General features: G+C 37.5%; 1 protein-coding gene across 6 annotated transcripts in view; it reads right to left on the bottom strand.

Annotated features, from left to right (window-relative positions):
- RBMS3 (RNA binding motif single stranded interacting protein 3) overlaps positions 1–19,476 on the bottom strand; it is a 725,792-nt gene that overhangs the window by 573,343 nt on the left and 132,973 nt on the right. For 4 of the 6 annotated variants that reach the window (XM_021678925.1, XM_021678924.1, XM_021678926.1 and 1 more), the window contains exon 2: positions 765–922. In XM_021678925.1, the coding sequence (XP_021534600.1) occupies positions 765–922 (158 nt within the window). The remainder of the gene's footprint in view (positions 1–764; positions 923–19,476) is intronic. The other 2 variants (XM_044920608.1, XM_021678928.1) reach the window with 1 other exon arrangement.

The following is a 19,476-nucleotide window of genomic DNA, read 5'->3' as shown; positions in this document are numbered from 1 at the left end:
ATCTAAAAATACAGGTCCATGGGTCTTAATTCATTATCCATTATTTAATTTCATTTGGAGGGCAAAGCTAAATATATTTATTCTATTTGCACAGAAATAAGAGAGTCAATAACCTAAGTGTTGGTAGATAAGAGATTAACAAAATCATTTCCGAAGGGCGTTTCATCACTACCACATTTCCTCACAAATCCAAAACTATTTGCTGAGTATGGTTCTTGGCCTTGGTGGGAAATAGCTTCAGTGGAGGTGGAAGGAGATGTTTTCAAGGAAAGCAGAGTGTTAGTTTTATAATTCCCCAATTACCTGGTCATGGCTGAACTTCTATTTACCAAGAACTGGCCAGAAAAATTTGGCAACACGGGAGGTCACCATCCTGAAACCTACCACTTCGAAGTTTTTGAGATTCTCTTCGCTAGCACTTCTCCCAAAAAAGCAGCTACCTTTATGAGATTCATCACTGATTCCGCCAGTCACATTGGGTTCGAAGGCCCAGCTAATGTTTGCTCATCGTCCTTTTGGTCAATACCTGCGTATCTGCCCGTAGTCCCAGGTAGGCCTGCTCAGGACCCCCGAACAAAAAGTACACAAATCCCATTCGCTAACATAAGCTGGACTTAGTTCTCAAATTTGAGTCCCATTTGGCAGAGTCTTCCTCACGAGGCACCAATAAAGGGGTTTACCGAGGGCAAACCCAAGTCCTGTGTGGCTGGAGTGCACAGAGGGCAGCGTGGGGGTGAGGAACGGGGGAGCAGAGGGGCACTTACGGTTGGCACAGCTTGATTAGGTCCTGGTCAGTGGTGCCTGGTGGAAGGCCTCGGATGTACAGGTTGGTTTTACTCAACTGTTCCCCGCTGCTGTTGCTGGTGCTGTTTGTGCTGGGGCTGGGAGGAGCCATGGGGTGGGGAGCTGGTGCATAGGACTGCTGGAAACAGAAAAGGCTGTTACTGCAAAAACAAAGCCAGCACGCATTCACAGGCCAGCAGCTCAATGCACCTCGAAAGCAAGGCAAGCTTCCCGGCCTCTCTGACCCACACATGCACACACATCTTTATATCCCCACCCTGCATACTTCTGAGAACATCATTTGCTCCCCCCACCCCGGACCTGCATTCAGATCGGTGTACGTTGGCCATAAGTGGGACAAAAAGAAATTCGCAGGTGCTCCTGACAGTGGTGTATGGCTTCTGAGCTAGTCCGCTGGGATTTTCCGTAGGCCTATAAAGTAGCACGGTACCTCCCTCCCTGTTAGAACCATAGTTCATTCACTCTTGGCACCAAAGCCCTGCTCCTAGTTCGCTTCAGCAGCCACACATCTTTGCCTTGTCTCTACTCCTTCTTCCCTCCTTCTCTCCAGCAAAACAAAACACAGAATGACACACTTCCTCTTATTATTGTCTTCACCACTCTCCAACATAATTCCTGATACATAGAAATCACTCTATAAATAGTGAATCTATGAATGAACAACCAGATGGATGAATCTATCTTACCTCTTTCTCCCACTCCCAAATTTGCTTCTTCATGGTGAATGCCCTTTGTTTGTAATACTGAGCCACAAATCTCTCACTACAGTCAAGAGTCCCTTTCAGTTATTCTAGGATCTCAATCTAGGTAGCACTCCAACTTGGAGGGGATAATTCCTTGTTGTGGGGCCCTTCATGCTCATTCCATTGTACATCCTCCATTGTTCATTGCAGGATGGTAACAGCATTCTTGTCCTTTACTCATCAGATTCTAGTAGCACCCATCGTTCAGCTGTGACAACCAAAAATATCTCTGCACACTGTCAAGTGTCCCCTCACAGGGGGAGTGGGGATCTTCCCTAGCAGAGAACTACTGCTCTAACCTGTCAAACTATTTTATAACAAAATAAAAAGATAGAATGACACCCAGCAACTTGAGGGTCTTTATAACTATATATGCCAGAATTAATAGATATATTACTCATTATACATTATTTCTTTGTCCCATAGGCAAATCTTCAGAAGTTCTAAAATTACACTGACTATCTAGGTTTGCATCCTGCTGTGCTCTTACCAGCTGTGTGACCTTTGGATGGTGTCTTAACCTCTCTGAGACTCAACATTCTCAGTAATATGAGGAGGATAAAAATAGTACTCTCAATAGTATGTCACAGGGTGTCTATGAAAACTCAATGAGCTAATGTAAACAAAATGATTCCTGGAAATTAGTAAGTTAATAAATGTTAGCAATAACAAAAATATAAGAATAATAATATCAATATTAATGATAATGATAATATTGTAGTTCTTATTTGTCTTGCCAGTGATATTAGTCTATATAACTATCCCAGATATACTCAATCATAACCTACAATGTTAGCTAAAGGCACAATGAACACATTTATCAAAATTCCAGTGCGGAAAGTTTTAGCCATGTTTTAACCTGAAGACACATTAGCTGTTTTATCAGGAGTGGGAGGTATGTCCTTATCAAACAGCAAGTAGGTGCTTAATAAATACTTAGGCTATACTGTGTACAATAAATAATTGAATGAATGCAACACTTAGCCCACAGCAAGAAGAGGCCAAGTTTTAGCAGTATCCAGCCTTGTTTCTTGTTATCATAGTCTGTTTTATACCTTCCAGAATGATCAGATTTGCCCCAGTCAATATTTCCAACTGGCTATAAGACAATGCCTCTTAGACACAGTATGCCAAATGAAACTCATAATCTCTGCTTTCTCATCTCCCAATTCTCCACCCCAGCCACCCAGCACAACGACCCCATTTCTTTTAGTGTTGCTGACATTCATCAACCCCCATGCTAGAAGCCTCAGTATTAGCTTCATCTGTTCCTTAATTCTAGATCTCAAAATAAAGTCAGCTACCAAAATCTCTGAGGGGTTGATAGAAGCTTCCTTGTCTCTGAATTCCCACTGCTTCCTAGGCCAGGAGTCTGGTCCACCTTGTAGATCCACCAGATCTACCATCTGAACCCTTTTCCCTCTTGCTCTCCTCTTAGGGAGGAAAGTGAGGGAGAGCATAAGACAGAGTGATCACATGCAAACACAAACTAGTCAAGACTGTCCTGGGCAGTTTCTTTAAGGAATGGGGAGGGCGGACAACAGACATGGCAGGAGCAAAACCCAGAGCCTCCTCCTTTGAAATAAACATTTCCTCAACCATTTCTTAGGTATTACCTCATTTGTTACCAACATTTATAATGTGGAATTTTACAACAAATTACACAGGAGAATACTTTCTGTCCCCAATGTTTGAATAAAATGAAATACATCCATTGCCTTTTGGAATTTAATATCTGCATAAAGCAGCATGAAGTTTCTTGGCTTGCATGAAAAACTCTTCCTCCTTGATCTACGAATTCTGTTTCGGGTGCCTTGGTGGCTCAGTCAGTTAAGCATCCGACTCTTGATTTCTGCTCAGGTCATGATCTCAGGGTTGTGAGATAGAGCCCCAGGTAGTACTCCCTGCTCAGCCCAGAGTCTGCTTGTCCTTCCCCTCTGCTCCATCCCCCTCCCCTGCCCCACGTGTGCATGCTGTCTCTCTCTCAAATAAAATCTTAAAAAAAGAAAAAATTCAGTTTCGCTCCTTGCACGCCCCATGACACTTAAGCTCTATCTCTTTACAAGTCCTGCACTTAGTAGGTGTTCAACACATCCTTGCTAAAGTAGCATCCTGGTCTCTGTATCTCCCAATGGGACAGATGGGATTTATCTTTTATTTCCATTATGTGCTTTATTTTTTTTTAAATTTCCCAGGGCTTTTTAAAAGCTGTTTGTTACTACTTTCACCTCCCCTCTCTCCAAATTCTTTGAATTCCATTCTGTACTCAGGCTTCTTTGAAAATGAGGCTTTGTTTAAAGCAGTTTTTCCCACTGCATAGCTTTTAAAACTACCAGGAAGCCAAAAAAAAAAAAAAAAATGTCTTCAGCTTTATGTATCATAGATCTGATGGACTAGCACAGACTGAGTCCTTGATTGATCAAGTAAGAGAGCATCCTCTACAGGATGTTCAAGGTGTGTTTACTTACTTCTCCCCCCACTACCCTCCAGGGGTCTTTGCAAGCATTTCCACAGCCAGAATACCATTTAGTAAATTGCATGGTGCCTAAAACAATAAATATGCCCTCCAAAGTGCCCGATGTATTCACTAGGATAAAAATAAATAAATAAACAAAACAGTCAAAAGCAAGTCAAAGTTGTGATGACCATAGGGAACTTGTATGCATGGAAATGCAGTATGTAATTTATAAATAGAGATAATAGCACCAGGCTGTTGTGGAGAAATGATGTATTTCAAAAGCCCTTTGAAAAAAAATACACAATCAAAAGTGGTTTTCCACGTCATATTCTTGTTTGTGAGTTCTAGAAGTTCTGCGGAAAGAGTAGACTTTTCCAGTGTTACTGAGCCAATCAACACACAGATTTTAAGACCCAGTGCCCATCTGTCCCTAATCCTTAATATTTCATTTATCCTTTGATGATATACTGAATAATTCAGGTAGCGGTCTGCATTGTAAATCATTCTTTGGTGTTAAGAATTATAAATTCCCCCCCTCTCCACCCACTTTCCAAATATACATCCTTTCATCAACAAAACATTGGCAGAAGTTTCCCGGAACGTCTGACAAATGCAAAGGCCTAAATGAATTAATTGGTGAAAAGCAAAAAGCAATGTTGTATGCTCTGGTACCAAAGACAAATAACCAAACTACAGCGTCTCAAAAAAAAAAAAAAAAAAAAAAAAGGAGCAATCATCTTTAGAGGTTAATGGGTCACAGCAACCACTTTCCTAATTAAAAGTGGCTCTGATTCCTTCCTCAATTCTTTTGTCTTTAGATGGAGTTGGGATTTTATCATCGATTAGCTTTTAAAGCATTCTGAGGCACTAAGGAAGATATTTTAAAATGTTAGTAAAAAAAAAATTTATTTTCCCTCAGATAAAACTGACTTTACTATATTGCTCAAAGTCACACTTTATAAATCCTATTTAGGAGCAATGACTTACAGAGGGGGTTACTGAGCATTGTAATGTTGCACTGTGGCAGGGCAGGGAGTTGCTATGAATTTGCAGTGTCACCTTGGCTAAAACCAGTCAAAAGGGCACATTTTCAGAAAAGGGCCTTCAGATGGCACTCTATTGAAGGAGCGAGATCGCATTTCTCCTGAACCTGCACACGCTTGGCAAGTACGCAGATTTCCCTCAAATGTTTATTTAGAGTGGCATGGCTGGGAGGGTCTGTTAGGTGTCACAGGATGGGGGTGAAAGCCCTCTGAACCACATGTTGGGGCTGCCCCATTAGTGGATCAGTACCAGTGTCCTCTTTGGGAAATTAAATAAAATGTCTTGACATCCATTTTGGAAGATAATGATTCTAATAATCACAGGTAGCATTGGTGGTGTGCTTCCTAAGCATTTTATGTAACAGCCCAATGAGGCAAATAATACTCTTCTCATTCACAAATGGGAAAATGGAAGTGCAAACCAGGCAGATGACCTTCTGAAGGTCACGCAGCCGGAGCCCCAACTTGTACCTAGGAGATTTGACTCCAGAAGACACGCAGTGCCCCCTCCACACTCTAGAGCTTCACGTATTAATGACAGGGGCAGCAATAAACACAAACAGCTTTCTGACTGTGAACTTTGGGGGATGACATTGAGGCTCTGGTGCATCCAAGTACAAGGAGGAGACAAAGAAGGATGAGGATAAACAGCATACAGTCAAAATGGAGGTTAATAATAAGCCTTTTCCTCTATCAGAATTTAAATGAAGTCCACTTTAAAATTTAATTTCAAAGGGGAAGTGACCATCAGAAGCAAACTTGTTATGAGTTTTTCAAATAATGTCAAACAAGTGGGTCCATTTGTCAAGATTCATGGTGTGTTATTTGATAACAGGAAAATGAACTAGCTTGTAGATCATCCTAAACAGCTGATTCATTTAGTGTGCTTTGTTAATATGCCTCATTTTTCAAGTTTGAAAAGTGAATCAACCGGGTCCTCCTACATTCTTATAAAATGTTTGATTTGTGTGTGTAGGTCTGGAGGGAGGTTCATTGTGTTTTTAACCCCTAAGTATTTTGGAGGATTTACCAATTTATGGATATGAAAGATATGACTTATAGTTTTGTTTGTTTTTCCTCTTTCTGCGTTTTAGCAGAAAGCATTTGATATATCCAATAAGTGCTGCTCACATATCAATAGGGTAAAGCAAATCATTAAAAATCATCTTTCATACAGTATCAAACATATTAGATGGAAAAAAGGCAGGGCTGTAATACACACCTACTAGCTAGCTCATTTTAAACCAGAGTTCTCAAACTTGTCACTATTGACATTTTGGACAAGATAATTCTTTGTTGTGGGGGGCCTGTGCACTGCAGGACAGCACCCCTGTCCTTTACTACTAGATGACAGGTGCACTACCCTCCCCCCAAGTTGTGGTCAGCAAAAATATTTCCAGATATTTCTAAATGCTCCTAGGGGGGTAAAAATGCTCCTGCTTGATAATCACTGCCTTTAACAGATCCAACCCCTCTCCTTGAAGAACTAATACCAATACAGCACCCCTCATGGAATAATAATAGTAACTCAATGGCCTACAACCCACTTCATTGAAAAACCCCCTCACCCACCAAAGTTCAACTTCTTACCCCCAAGTAGATATGGTATTCACCTCCCCGTGCCTCTACCCTCCTTAACTAAGACGTTGGTATGCCAAATATCATCTGCAGCAGACTAGGTCTGAAACATACTTCTTCCTCTTATTGAAAACATAACTCTTTTACAAAGAGAATTTTAAATATTTTTTTGCATGCAATTCCCCTTGGCTGGGAACCACAGGGCTTCGATGCCAAACTGCAGTCAATTCTATTCCCGGCATCTGGTTGCTGGCAGGATCCTGAAGCAGTTGGTCTGGTGGTTTTTTGGAGTAGCCTTGGACTCCATCACACAGCAGTCTGTTCTGGGGATGGTCTCCCCAATTTGTTTTTATTCATCTCCAGTGCAATAGAATTTGTACTCTTTTATCCACTCAAGGGTAAAGCCCTGGATAAAGTCTCCTATGGGACTGACATGCCAAGTCTTTTACTATCCAAAAATGAATACAAATCACATTCCTGTCTTAAATCATACATTATTTAGCCTGCACGTACACATGCAATCCATTGCTCAGTGGATAACACTGCTGCAAGCTATTGAATTCCTCTCCCAGACAGTATAATTTCCACATAACCTTGCTTCTGCAGACCTCTCCTCTAGTGTGAACACAACACGAACAAGTAGACATGGCAAGAACTGTAGCAGTCACTCGAGAGCCTATAATAGCCTCGAATGAGGGTGTGTACAAATATTGTCCATGCGAGCAAGAATAAATGCAGCTAAATGAATATCTAAGGCAAGATGTGCGATTTTAGCCATGGTTGCATGAACCACATATATGCTAGCTTTGCAATTTTATGCTAGGCAATTGTCCCTCCATTATCTAGAATACGACTATAGAAAACAATTGTTTCGATTACACCTTTTATAATAGAGTTCGGTGAAAACCTGCACCACTTCTCTTTTCCTACCCACAGATCAGATACGGAAATGAGCAATAAAGGACAAGACTCCTCACAAAAGGCAACCACTTGCACATTCTCTGTCAACGGTCTTGGTAACAGCCACTGTCAACAGTGGTAACCTGGTGTTTAAGAGCTCCACATTGCCCTCTGGGAATCCTGCTCGACCACTAACTAGGTACTTAAAACTCCAGTCACGAGTAAAACAGGAATTGCAATGATCTCACCTCATAAGACTGCTGTGAGGCTTTAGTATAAAAATTACATATAAAGTATTTAGCACAGTTCCTGGCACAGAGTCAATACTCAATAAATACTTGTTGATCTTATTATTTTCATCAGCATCATCGTGATGCAGATCCTTAAAAGAGACACTACACTCTCAATCCCAGTTGGAGTAATGTACCTTTAAAGGGGTGCTACAAGAGTCAATTGTTTATTTTTTTAAGCGTGGGAGCCACTATTCTTGAGATGAAACTATGTCACTAGAACTGTGGTTTGTCATTTTCATCAAGAATCAAAAAGTAATAACTGAGCACTGATGAAACAATCATTGTGGATTGAATGACTGATTAGTTTCAAGGTATTTACAAATCACTAGTGAGGTTTTATTAAAATTCTGTTAGGATGAGATTCACTTTTGCTGTAAATATTAGTTTTTAAAAACCTCAGCAGATTGCATAATCACACATTGCTCTGTGCTATTTACAAATAGGATTAATCTAAAGTCATTGAATTCCATTCAGAGGTTTGGATATTAAATGACATTTTAAAATTCATGGTACTTGGAAACACAAGTAAACTAGTTATTGTTCCTTTCAAGCACCTATAATAAACAATTTCCTTTAACAAATTTACAAGCTAGAGAAGAGTGGCTGCTATAAGTGATGGCAATGGCCTTTTATAAAGATTGCTCAGTTCTCCAAATGCCGATAACATCTGGCCTTTGCTCCCATCCATCTTTTAATTCGGCCAATTCTTGATCTCTTTAAGGAAAAATAAGCAAAATTAAAATACATTTCACAATTTGAGTAACTTAGGGATTTCATTTAAAGTTCAAGTCTACACTTAGAAAATAACCCCAACAGCTCATGATTCCAATATTAATAAGGATTGAGTCCTCATGCAAAGAAAAAAAAAAAATGAGCCATGATTGGTACCCAAGGTAGAGATTACAATGTCATCTATGCTACGAACAGTAATTGTTAGAATTCCCAGAAATATCAAAAGTGACTATAATCCCGGGATGGGACCTCTGTTCTGTTTGTCCCGGGTATATCTCAGAGATCAACTCAAATACATGCTTTTGTAGTGGACTAGAATCTCTGGGAAAGACTGAAAACCCAGAACAGATCACCTAACTGCTCCGGGAGAGCCAACGGTCAGCATCTCAATTCCAAATGCAATCAGAGATAAAGACGAGATCTTACAAAGAGTTAAACAATTACACTTGAGTCACATTCTTATACCTTATAAGGTATGTTTATTTTATTATTTTTAGTTTTCTCCCATAATCTCTATTTTGATTCTTTTCCTATTTTTTATAATATCCTATGTTTCCTAATCCAATTATCTGTTTCCCTAAAACTACAATCAGTAATTTATTATCAACAATTAGTTACCCTAGCTTTATTAGGTATGCCATCCTAAATAGAATGAAGACCAGTAGATGCAGCTTACAGGGCACCACTATAAGATATGTTGCCCTAGTACTATATTGCAACTAAATGAACACTTTCAAAGTTTTCTTCTTCAGCCATGAAAACAAATTTAATGAGCCATTTCCACTCAATTGACTAATTTCCATATTAACCAATCATATTACTGACTTGGTTACCAGTAGCTAATGGGTGATAGAAAAGAAGCATTTTGTTTCAAGTCGTGTATAACAAAAATTACTACCAATAATAGAAGGCAAATCAGAACACCAAGTGGTTTTAAGACTTTTCTGATACACTAAATGATTCAGTCCGATTAGATCAGAATTTACTTTTTCTGAAAGTAAATCCATGTTGACTTAGGAGCAATGCAATAATAGCATAAAGAACAAGTGCAGTAAAATGTGATTTCTTTATCGAGGCTTTCATTCCACATCCATAATGTCTCTCCAGCCCCTATCTAACCCTGACTTGCTCTATTTCCCAGTGCTTGTCCACCTCTCTTGCCACACCATGGTGACATCTGAATTTATACTTTATTTTGTCTTCCTTCCTTTACTTAGAATGCCTGGGCTGCATTCTTATGCCTTTTTCTAGGGTGACTCTAAAGTGTATCTTACAAACTGGGGTACTTTTAAGAGCAAAAGAGAGAGTCATTGATAAATATATCGGGACACAAGTTATAAATGGAGACTGTCCAAAGAAACTTGGAACACATAGCCATCCTATGATTATTTTCTATTTGTCTAAATCTCGCACTTTCATCTAGAGTCACCTAAAGTTTCACCCCATATCATAGCATTATCCTTTTATTACTTTAGACCTATTTCATTTATCCCTCTTTTTTGGTTTCTACTAATTAAATATTCACAAAAGGTTATAAATAATTAATAAGAATAGCAATGATTAATATTCATTGAACATATACTATATGCCAGGCATTGTTCTAAGAATTTTATATTGATTTATTTAGATGATCTCAGAACTTTTGGAGGTAGCTATTATTACTACCCCATAATGAAGATGAGAATACAGAGATTTGAAGAGTTTAAATGACTCTTTGAGGTTGTTCAGCTACTCTGTGACAAAATTCAGAACCTGAAGTGAGGCAGTTTTCACTCCAGTTAATTCCAGATTTAATTGTAAATATGTGCAGTCCAAGATGGTAGCCACTAGTTATACGTAGCTATTTAAATTTAAATATAATTGATGTAAATAATTAATTAAAATTAAAAAGTTCAGTTCCTCAGTCACACTAGCCATGTATCAGATGTTCAAAAACACGTGCCTACTAACTGCTATATTGGACGGGAAGACATAGAACATTTGCACCATCACATAAAGTTCTGCTGAACAGAACTGATGTAGACCATTCTTACAGATACAAGGCATCATCTCACCAGACTATACTACACAACTGTAGTACCTAAATGTGCTGAGCAAAATAATGGTCACGATCTCTATGCTGTTATCCACAGGGTTTTTTTAAGTGCAATTAATCTCCTTTCAGTAGAGACCATATTTAAGTTTTTTTCTCCTTCAGGAGTGGGTCTAGATTTTGGCATATAAAATCTCTCTTCCAACTGATACCTCGCTTAGCCAAAAGTGGAAATTATTAAAAGCTATATCCAGAAAGTAAAATATAATCTGTAAGAAGCACAAGATGTATTTTATTTGTTTTTAACCAAAACCAAAGTTTCATCTGTATTTTAAAATTTCTTAATACCAAGAAAGAAGAGCAACAGAGATAAACTGCTGGTACAGAATAAATGTCTCTGTCTTTGGCAGGCAAGCTTCTGGCCCAGTGAAGCTCTGCATTTTCAGTACATCTTCTACTTTACCTGCATATCCCAAAAGAAGAGCACCCTTACTCCCCACCTATTATATGCTATTCTACCAATCTTATTTCCCTCTAAACTGAACCAAGGAATAAAAGGAGAATGCTTTCTCCTATTATTATGAGAATACACAAATACAGTGAACTACAGAGGCAATTCAGCAAATTCATAAACAATAACCTATATTCCATGACATAAAATAGTTACGTTGTTTTATTAGCCAATTCATTCATATTTTATTGATGTAGCAAAATTAAATGTAAACAGAACCTACGCTTCAAAAGTCCTAAATCTAAGAAATTTGGACTATAGAACAAAATAATTTCCTCAAGAAGACAATGTTGGAACACAGATCAAAAATGCAACAGGAATTAATACATGCAAAATAATTGCTTCATTATAAAAACTGGAAGGAGCACTTGTGCAGATAATTTTCTGTGAATATATTTTCAACATTTATTGTGTTTTGGGCCATGAGATGATAACTATGAGAATAAATTAATGCTCAAGTTCAACAAAAAGTGATCTGATAATAAAATGAACATTAGGCATTTTATATTATTAACATCTTTATTAAAATTTTTAAATCAGAAACTTATATTTATACCTTCAAACTTTTATTTCTCATATTTGTAAACCTGTATGAAGTCTCCCATTTTCAGTATATTTTAAGTCAATCTGCCTTGTAACTTAAAGAATATTCAAAATAGTACAGACACGTCTAATTTGTTGTAAGATTCCTGGATATACTTTTTCCCAGTGATATTCTCCATAATCAAGGCAACAAACTATCTCTACTAAGACAGTACTGCTTTTCCTTTTCCAAATTACTCCTGTTCTTTTTAAATAAGTGACTGACACTTCAGAGACTGGCAAATAAAGGGCATTTGCTTCTGATTGGTAGACTCTCCAAAGGCTCAAGAAGAAGGAAATATTATTATCATTGTTATTATTATTGCATAGTACTAAGAGCATAAATGCTGAAGCCACACCACCCAAGTTCAAATTCTGCTTTACCACTTATTGTCTGTATGGCCTTGGGCAAATTACCTAAATTCTTCTGCCTCAGTCTCCTCATCTGTGAAACTGGGGATAATAACTACCTTCAAAGATTGTTAGACATTTCAAATGAATGATTATGTGTAAAGCAATGAGAATAAAGCCAGGAACACAATAAACCCTCTATGGGTGCTTGCTATTATTATTACATAAATCCTAAAGCATTTTACAATACCCATTGTTATCATGAACAATAATGTTCTTTTGAGTAAGAGGAATATTGGTTGGTCTATTGAATGATCTAACAAACTCTGGTTTGCCTAGTGTAAAATCTTAAATCCAAAGTCCACTGATGCTTATCCAACTGAAATTCTCTAGATTAGAAATCAAGAAATGTCATTCTTCAATAGACTTTAGGCTCAGTTAGTGCTATTTTAGCTACTAATACTGATTGCCTTCAGATAAACTGATGAGAAGACTGTTAGAAGAATTTTTTAAGACAAATGTAAACTTTCACAGGGGAAGTCATTCTTAGAATACACAAATTCTAGGAAAATATCTACAAATTGTGAAAGTACTCATTAAAATAAGATATATCTTATTGCCAGTGGAAAAAGCTTAGATCAGTTAAATAACACACTAACTACTAAATGTCCATGCACTTAACTGAAAGGACTTTTATATACAGAAAATATGCTGTATTAATTTCATAGCTTTTAACTCTAAAAATAATTAGGTTTTTAAAAATTGTTGCCCTGCAAGGATATTTTGTAGGTAAACAATTACTTAAACCGTTTATTTCAGTTTAATTATCACCCTAATTTCTAGTAAGTTGTATGATATGTGCCCTAGAGTAACTGTAACAAATAGTCTATAGTATAAAAATTGAATAGTCATACATTTATACATTTCAAAGTGCTTATGACACATCTCCAATATTCCAGAAAATTATTTTATTTCATTTTTTTTCAGTTTGGAGAATTCTATGTATACTTCAGCAAACAGAGATAAAAGCTTCTTCAAAGGTATAATTACTAAAAGAGTTTTCCAAGAGTGACCATTCCTTTGTCTCCTCAAGAGAAGCCTCAGAGTTTGCTCTATTCAGTAGAAAGCAAATTGTTTGGAGTGCGGGATCAAAACAGAAAACTAACTGAGAATTACTGCTACTATTCCAGTTCTGTGAGGAAACCACAAAAACAAAAGTTCCGATATATAACTTTGCTGATTTCTGAAATGTAAATACTCCTACAGGGTGGGTTTTAACCTACGAAGAGTCAAACAACTAGCTCACAAAATTTCTGAGAATTTAGTAACCAGCTCTCACATGCAGTACCAGCCACGTCTGGCACCCCATTATATTGAAAAATGGAAGTGACCGTAGTTGAAATGCTATTTAATGGCCCAACATCCTAGAAGACATAAACAAAAGAAAGAGTTTATATGCCTGAGTAGGAAGGAACCTAGGAATACCCTATGAAAACCGAATATGAATTTCTTGGTATCTCTGTCTCAGCTGCTAGGCCCAGAGGACACCATGAGAGAGTACGTGGGTGGAATGTGCAAACCGATTTAGGAAATCTCCATGATCTAATGGAGGAACGGTACAGAAAACAGAAGAACTTCCTGAAGAAAGATGGGACTCAAAGAGAACTTTGTGTCCATTAGCCAACAGAAAAAGAAAAGTCACCCAAAAGAAAGTAACTTTATGTTGTCATTCCTTGAGGACAAACACTTAGGGTCTACTTTAAACTCTTTGAGGGCAGAACATTAACACCATGGATTTGATCACATCTTAAGCAGAATCAAAACAGAGGCAACCAAACATAAGAAACTAAACTACGACAGCATCCATCATTAAAGCAAAAAGTATAGCATTAATTACTAGAGTGATAATAAAAGCTGCCTCCTTGAAATCATAGTATCAATAGTTTTATAAGCATTGTTTAATTTAGAAAATGGGTTAATTAACAGCTTGTGGTGTTAAACATTTTAACAAGCTAACTTTACATATTACATTTTATATATATCTATGATAATACACGTATGTATCCCATCACCCTTTCTACTTATAGCCAATATCATACAGAACCCCAAATTTTGGCTGATAATGGGTAAACAACTTGTTCAAGTTTACAAAATCTGTACAATGTAGCAAAGGCTAGACTTATAGCTCCTTATAGATTTGCAAATGGAGCAAATAATTTTTGTTTGTTTGTTTCTGTACATAGACTTCCTAAAGCTGCTGGCTTTAAGAATTTCTATCCAGAATTTTGACTTGAAGGAGGGATCTAATTAAAGAAAAGTTATATTAAACCAAAGAAAGACAAAAACCTTCTAATTTTCAGATAACCAATACAAATTTAATCCATACTACAACATGTGTAAAACAGAATTCATCATGTAAATTCGACAGTAATATAAAACTAAATATTATTATGAGAAAATATTTTAAAAGATAAAATATCCAGTGACAATAATTCCTTAAAGTCCTAAAGAAACAAAATTAGAGAAACAGTGGAGGCAGTTGACAGTAGCAAAGAGTTCTCAGTACATATAACTGCAGGATAGAAAACAAAGAAAAGATAAATAGAGAAATTCGATATGCACCAAAATGTGGTCTATATTTACATCTATTAAAGTATAAGAGAACAGGGGTGCCTGGGTGGCTCAGTCAGTTAAGCATGTGACTCTCGATTTCGGCTCAGGTCATGATCTCAGGGTCGTGAGATCAAGCCCCATGTCAGACTCTTCACCCAGTGGAGATTCTCTCTCACCTCTCCTCTACCCCTCCCCACTGCTCTCTCTTTCTCTCTCTCTCTCAAACAAACAAACAATAAAGTACAAGAGAACACAATGCCTCCGTTCAATGCTAATTCTTAAGAGATGTCTGTCTCTTTTATTGTAACCTATGCTCTTCTGCTCTTCACAATAAGTAAAGAACAACATATTTTACTACTCAGAGTGATTGTTTTAAGTAGAGGAATAGAGAGAGTTGCAAATGGTCAAATTTTATAATCAGTGTTCTCAGAGGTAATAAATGAAATTAATTTGCTTTCTTTTTCTTGTGGTTTCCAGAAATCAGTAATACTAGAGATAAAAACAAAATGAGAAAAGAGACTAATAACACAGATCTTTCTTACCAGAGTGGTGACTTTTACTCAAATGAATTATGGTCTATCAGTAAACTCATATTTAAGACATTTTTTTTGGCATGGGGATATTATTTATCCAGTGAAAACAGGCATCTGCTGGTGTTATGCTCTGATTGCAACAGAGGAAGGTAAAGATTCCCAAAACATAGACTATATCACAGTGGCAGAACTCCTTCTTAATATCCAATATTCCAATGTAGGCACAAAGAAGCATGAGATTCTAGCACAGCTACTTCTGGCGCGAAGCACTGTTTGGAGTATTATAATATTCTAAAATGTTGACTGTCCACACACTCTGAGGTTGGCTAAGCTATGTGCAAAGGCACATTTCCTTTTATTTATTGGATTCCACTAGCCATTAATTTCAATCAGCACCAAGGCTTCTGGCAAAGCTAGTTAATGTCATTTGTTAGCAATTTGAGACAGACAAACAGATACATCTTTAATCTTGGTCACTGTTTATATTGTGGACACGACTTTCAATCCCATGTGAAGACAAAGTAATGACCCCCTCCCCCCAAAAAACACATGTTTTGCACTTGCTTTCTCTTGATTAGAAGGATGAAAATGGCACGAGTCAATGCGTTCCATTTATTTTGAGCTACTTATCTCACCCTGGCAGGTCAAATAAAGATACGACTTGTTTATGAACTGAATGAAAATAAAGATTATGTTTGTAGCTGATATGCCAAATTCTTGTGACCAATCAATATCCCTATATCTTATCCCTCCCTGATCTTACAGATTATTTGTTATTGAAGACACAGAGAAATTGGGAAAATTAGGAAATTATCCCTGACATTTCAAGTTTATTCATAATACACACTTAAATTTCAGTGGGTGGTCTTCCTGTGAACTAGAACACATCTTATTATATATTCTCTTATAAAACTCAGGCGCCTGGGTGGCTCAGATGGTTAAGCGTCTGCCTTCGGCTCAGGTCATGATCCCAGGGTCCTGGGATCGAGTCCCACATCGGGCTCCCGGCTCAGCGGGGAGCCTGCTTCTCCCTCTGACCCTCTCCCCTCTCATGCTGTTTCTCTCTCGCTCGCTCTCTAAAAAATAAATAAAATCTTTAAAAAATAAAAATAAAAAAAAACTGAATAAAAATATTTAACATTTGTTTTGCTGGCAATGAAGTATTGATAGCTGACAGTCAATTCCTCTCATTGGCAGTAATTCAAGATCCTTTGTGTACTTCTGAAAATAGTTTTCTCAATGAAACTAGTTATAATTCCTGAAACTCTCCAAATAGAACAATGTTACATATCTACATTTTCCTGACTTTGGTATATAGTCTGCTGTGATTTGGATTTGAACCACACATCTCTGACTTAAACCAGTTTCCAAGTTCTACCTGTATTTCTCAAATTCGATGCTATGCAGAAAATGTGACATTTTTATTTTTAATTAATTAATTAACTAACTAATTACTTAATTTTTAGAGTGGGGAGGGGCAGAGGGAGAGAGAGAATCTTAAGCAGGCTCCATGCCCAGTGCAGAGCCTGACTCGGGGCTCAATCTCACGCCCTTGAGATCATGACCTGAGCTGAAATTAAGAGTCGGACGCTTAACCGACTGAGCCATCTAGGCGTCCCATATTTTTCAACTGAAGTATAAATGATACCACGCTACATTAGTTTTTGGGTATAAGAATCATTCTTTTTGGCTAGAATTTGTGTGTAGGATATTAGGGAATATGGATGTATTCCACTAATATATAAGCCACTAATATACATTCCCTGATTATAATACTTCGAGAATTAGAATATTATAAAGTAGAGCCAAATGACTGAAGATAAAAAGTCTGAACACCATGAAAGTTGAAAGCAACCAGATGCTTTCTTAGTCTGTTGGGGCTGCTGTAACAAAGTATACCACAGACTGGGTGGCTTATAAACAATAGAATTTTATTTTGCACAGTTTTGAAGACTGGAAGTTTGAGACTAGGGCACCAGCATGGTCAGGTAAGGGTATTCTCTTCCAGCTCCCAGATTTCTCATTGTATCTTCACATGATGGAAGGGACAAGGGGACTCTGTGGGGTCTCTTTTACAACAACACTGATCTTCTTCATAAGGGCTCCACTCTCATGATCTGAACATCTCCCAAAGCACCCCCTCCCAATACTATCACGTTGGGCATTAGCATTTCAACACACGCTCAGGGAACACAAACATTCAGACTGCATCAGATGCTGAAGTACAAAATGATTAGCATGGGGCGATACATGGCCAAAGGTTAAGATTATGTACTTTGTGAAAATTAACATCTGCCCCCCAACATAGGGACAGATCCAGGTTTTGCAGTGCCTAAAACTTATACAGTTTGAGAGACTCATTAAAAAAAAAGAATATTACATTTCTTTTTTTTATTTGTTATTAACTACAAACACATCATCTATCTTACATAAAAACAAAAGACTCTGAAGGTTTTAGACCATATACCAGATACTGTTCAGACTAGTGCCAAAGCATTAATCATAAATTATTTTTGACAAATCCCTTTCCTTGTGTTGCATTACCCTGAAATACTGTTCCTACCACCTCATTACATATCATATCAAATTTAAAGAGCTACAAAATAAAAATTTCCAGATAAATAATACTATTATTTAGATGTTAAATATTATTTGTTTAAGCTATAAAGTGGAATTTGTTTATACTCTACGGATTTGCAATTCAAATTATTTTACCTTCCCTCAATAATATTTGCAAACAACCAGTGAAGAAATTCAAGGAGGATAAGAATCTAAGGATTATTGGCAGAGGATCTAATATTAAAATTTGTTGTAAATTAAAAAAATAAATATAAATAAATAAATAAATAAATAAAAAGAATAAAAGAATAAAATTTATAAATATAAAATTAGTTACAAAAGTGAATATTTACTTAGAATGAAAAAAGAAGTTGTGAGAAGTCACCAATTTTAAAAGCTGATAACAGAAACATCAAAAAATGCTAGAAATAACAATATTAACTCCCTGACACACTTCAAAATAATTTTCCCTCTTTTTTTTGTCTGCATACTCTTTGATTGCCTCATCATATGGCAGTAGTTTCATAATATTTTCTTTTTTCTTTTTTTTTTTTAAAGATTTTATTTATTTATTTGAGAGAGAGAGACTGAGAGAGAGAGAGCATGAAAGGGGGGAGGGTCGGAGGGAGAAGCAGACTTCCTGCCGAGCAGGGAGCCTGATGCGGGACTCGATCCAGGGACTCCAGGATCATGACCTGAGCCGAAGGCAGTCGTTTAACCAACTGAGCCACCCAGGTGCCCGTTTCATAATATTTTCTATAAAGAGAATAAAAAGATAATTCTGCGTGTCCTCTAATGCTTGATAGAAATGCATTTTTTTTTATTGATAGCTTAGAACAGTTTTCTTTTCAGCTTTACAGCTCATTAATGGTAATGGTTTCTAAATTGTTAGAATGGTAAATTTGGGGACTAAATATTGGGAAGAATTTTGGATAGACCTGTCCTTTGGCTTTAGATCTTACAAATCTTTTTTTTCGTTCTACTTCCCATATACTTCCAGTGTTGGGCACCAGAGGCCACACACCTATCACAAGAGGACCTAGTGGTAGCATGTCCCTGCCACAATGCCCAGGACATCAGTACAGTGGGCAATCTAGAAACCATTCTTATCACAGAACAGCTAGTGATGACCAAATGCGTATCTCGTTAAATCCAGACTAAATGCCTCTCCCATCACCACCTGACAAAGGGGAAAGTGCAATGGGGAAGCTGAAGTGGAGAAAGACAAGGGCCTTAAAATATCTTTCTTTTGCAAAATTTCCAAACCCATATCACCATGTGAACACATTGCTAGGCAATGGAGGAATGTGGTTTTGGTCGGGGGTAAAGTTATACCATTTGGATGGTGCATCATTGGCCGTTTTTAAGGAGAAGGATACAAAATTAAGACACAAGATTAGATAGAGAATCACTGAAAGGCTGGGGAAATGGTGGGGTCCTAAAGCTTAAATTTCATCAGCTTCTAGGCAACCTTGCAGCCACTGACTCCTCAGCCAAACTTTCCAGCCACCCCTCCGTCTCTGCCAATAGGTGATCTCCCATATTCACAGGTAGGTACCTTGTGTGATCATTTGTACCTATGCCTTCCCACTTGCTCTTCTGTCCTCTGATGTCCTTTTCTGGGCACTTTTCCTGATGGCTCACTGTGCTGAAGAGCACCATCAAGTGTTGCCCCAGGTCATGGCATGAACACATCACAGTACATTATGCCTTGAATGTTCAACTTGAATTTAGCAGTCATCAT

The sequence above is a fragment of the Neomonachus schauinslandi genome, chromosome 1, assembly GCF_002201575.2.
Source record: "Neomonachus schauinslandi chromosome 1, ASM220157v2, whole genome shotgun sequence".
NCBI classification, from domain to species: domain Eukaryota; kingdom Metazoa; phylum Chordata; class Mammalia; order Carnivora; family Phocidae; genus Neomonachus; species Neomonachus schauinslandi.
Note: the sequence above shows the minus strand (reverse complement) of the source record. Positions and strands in the feature narration are given on the sequence as shown.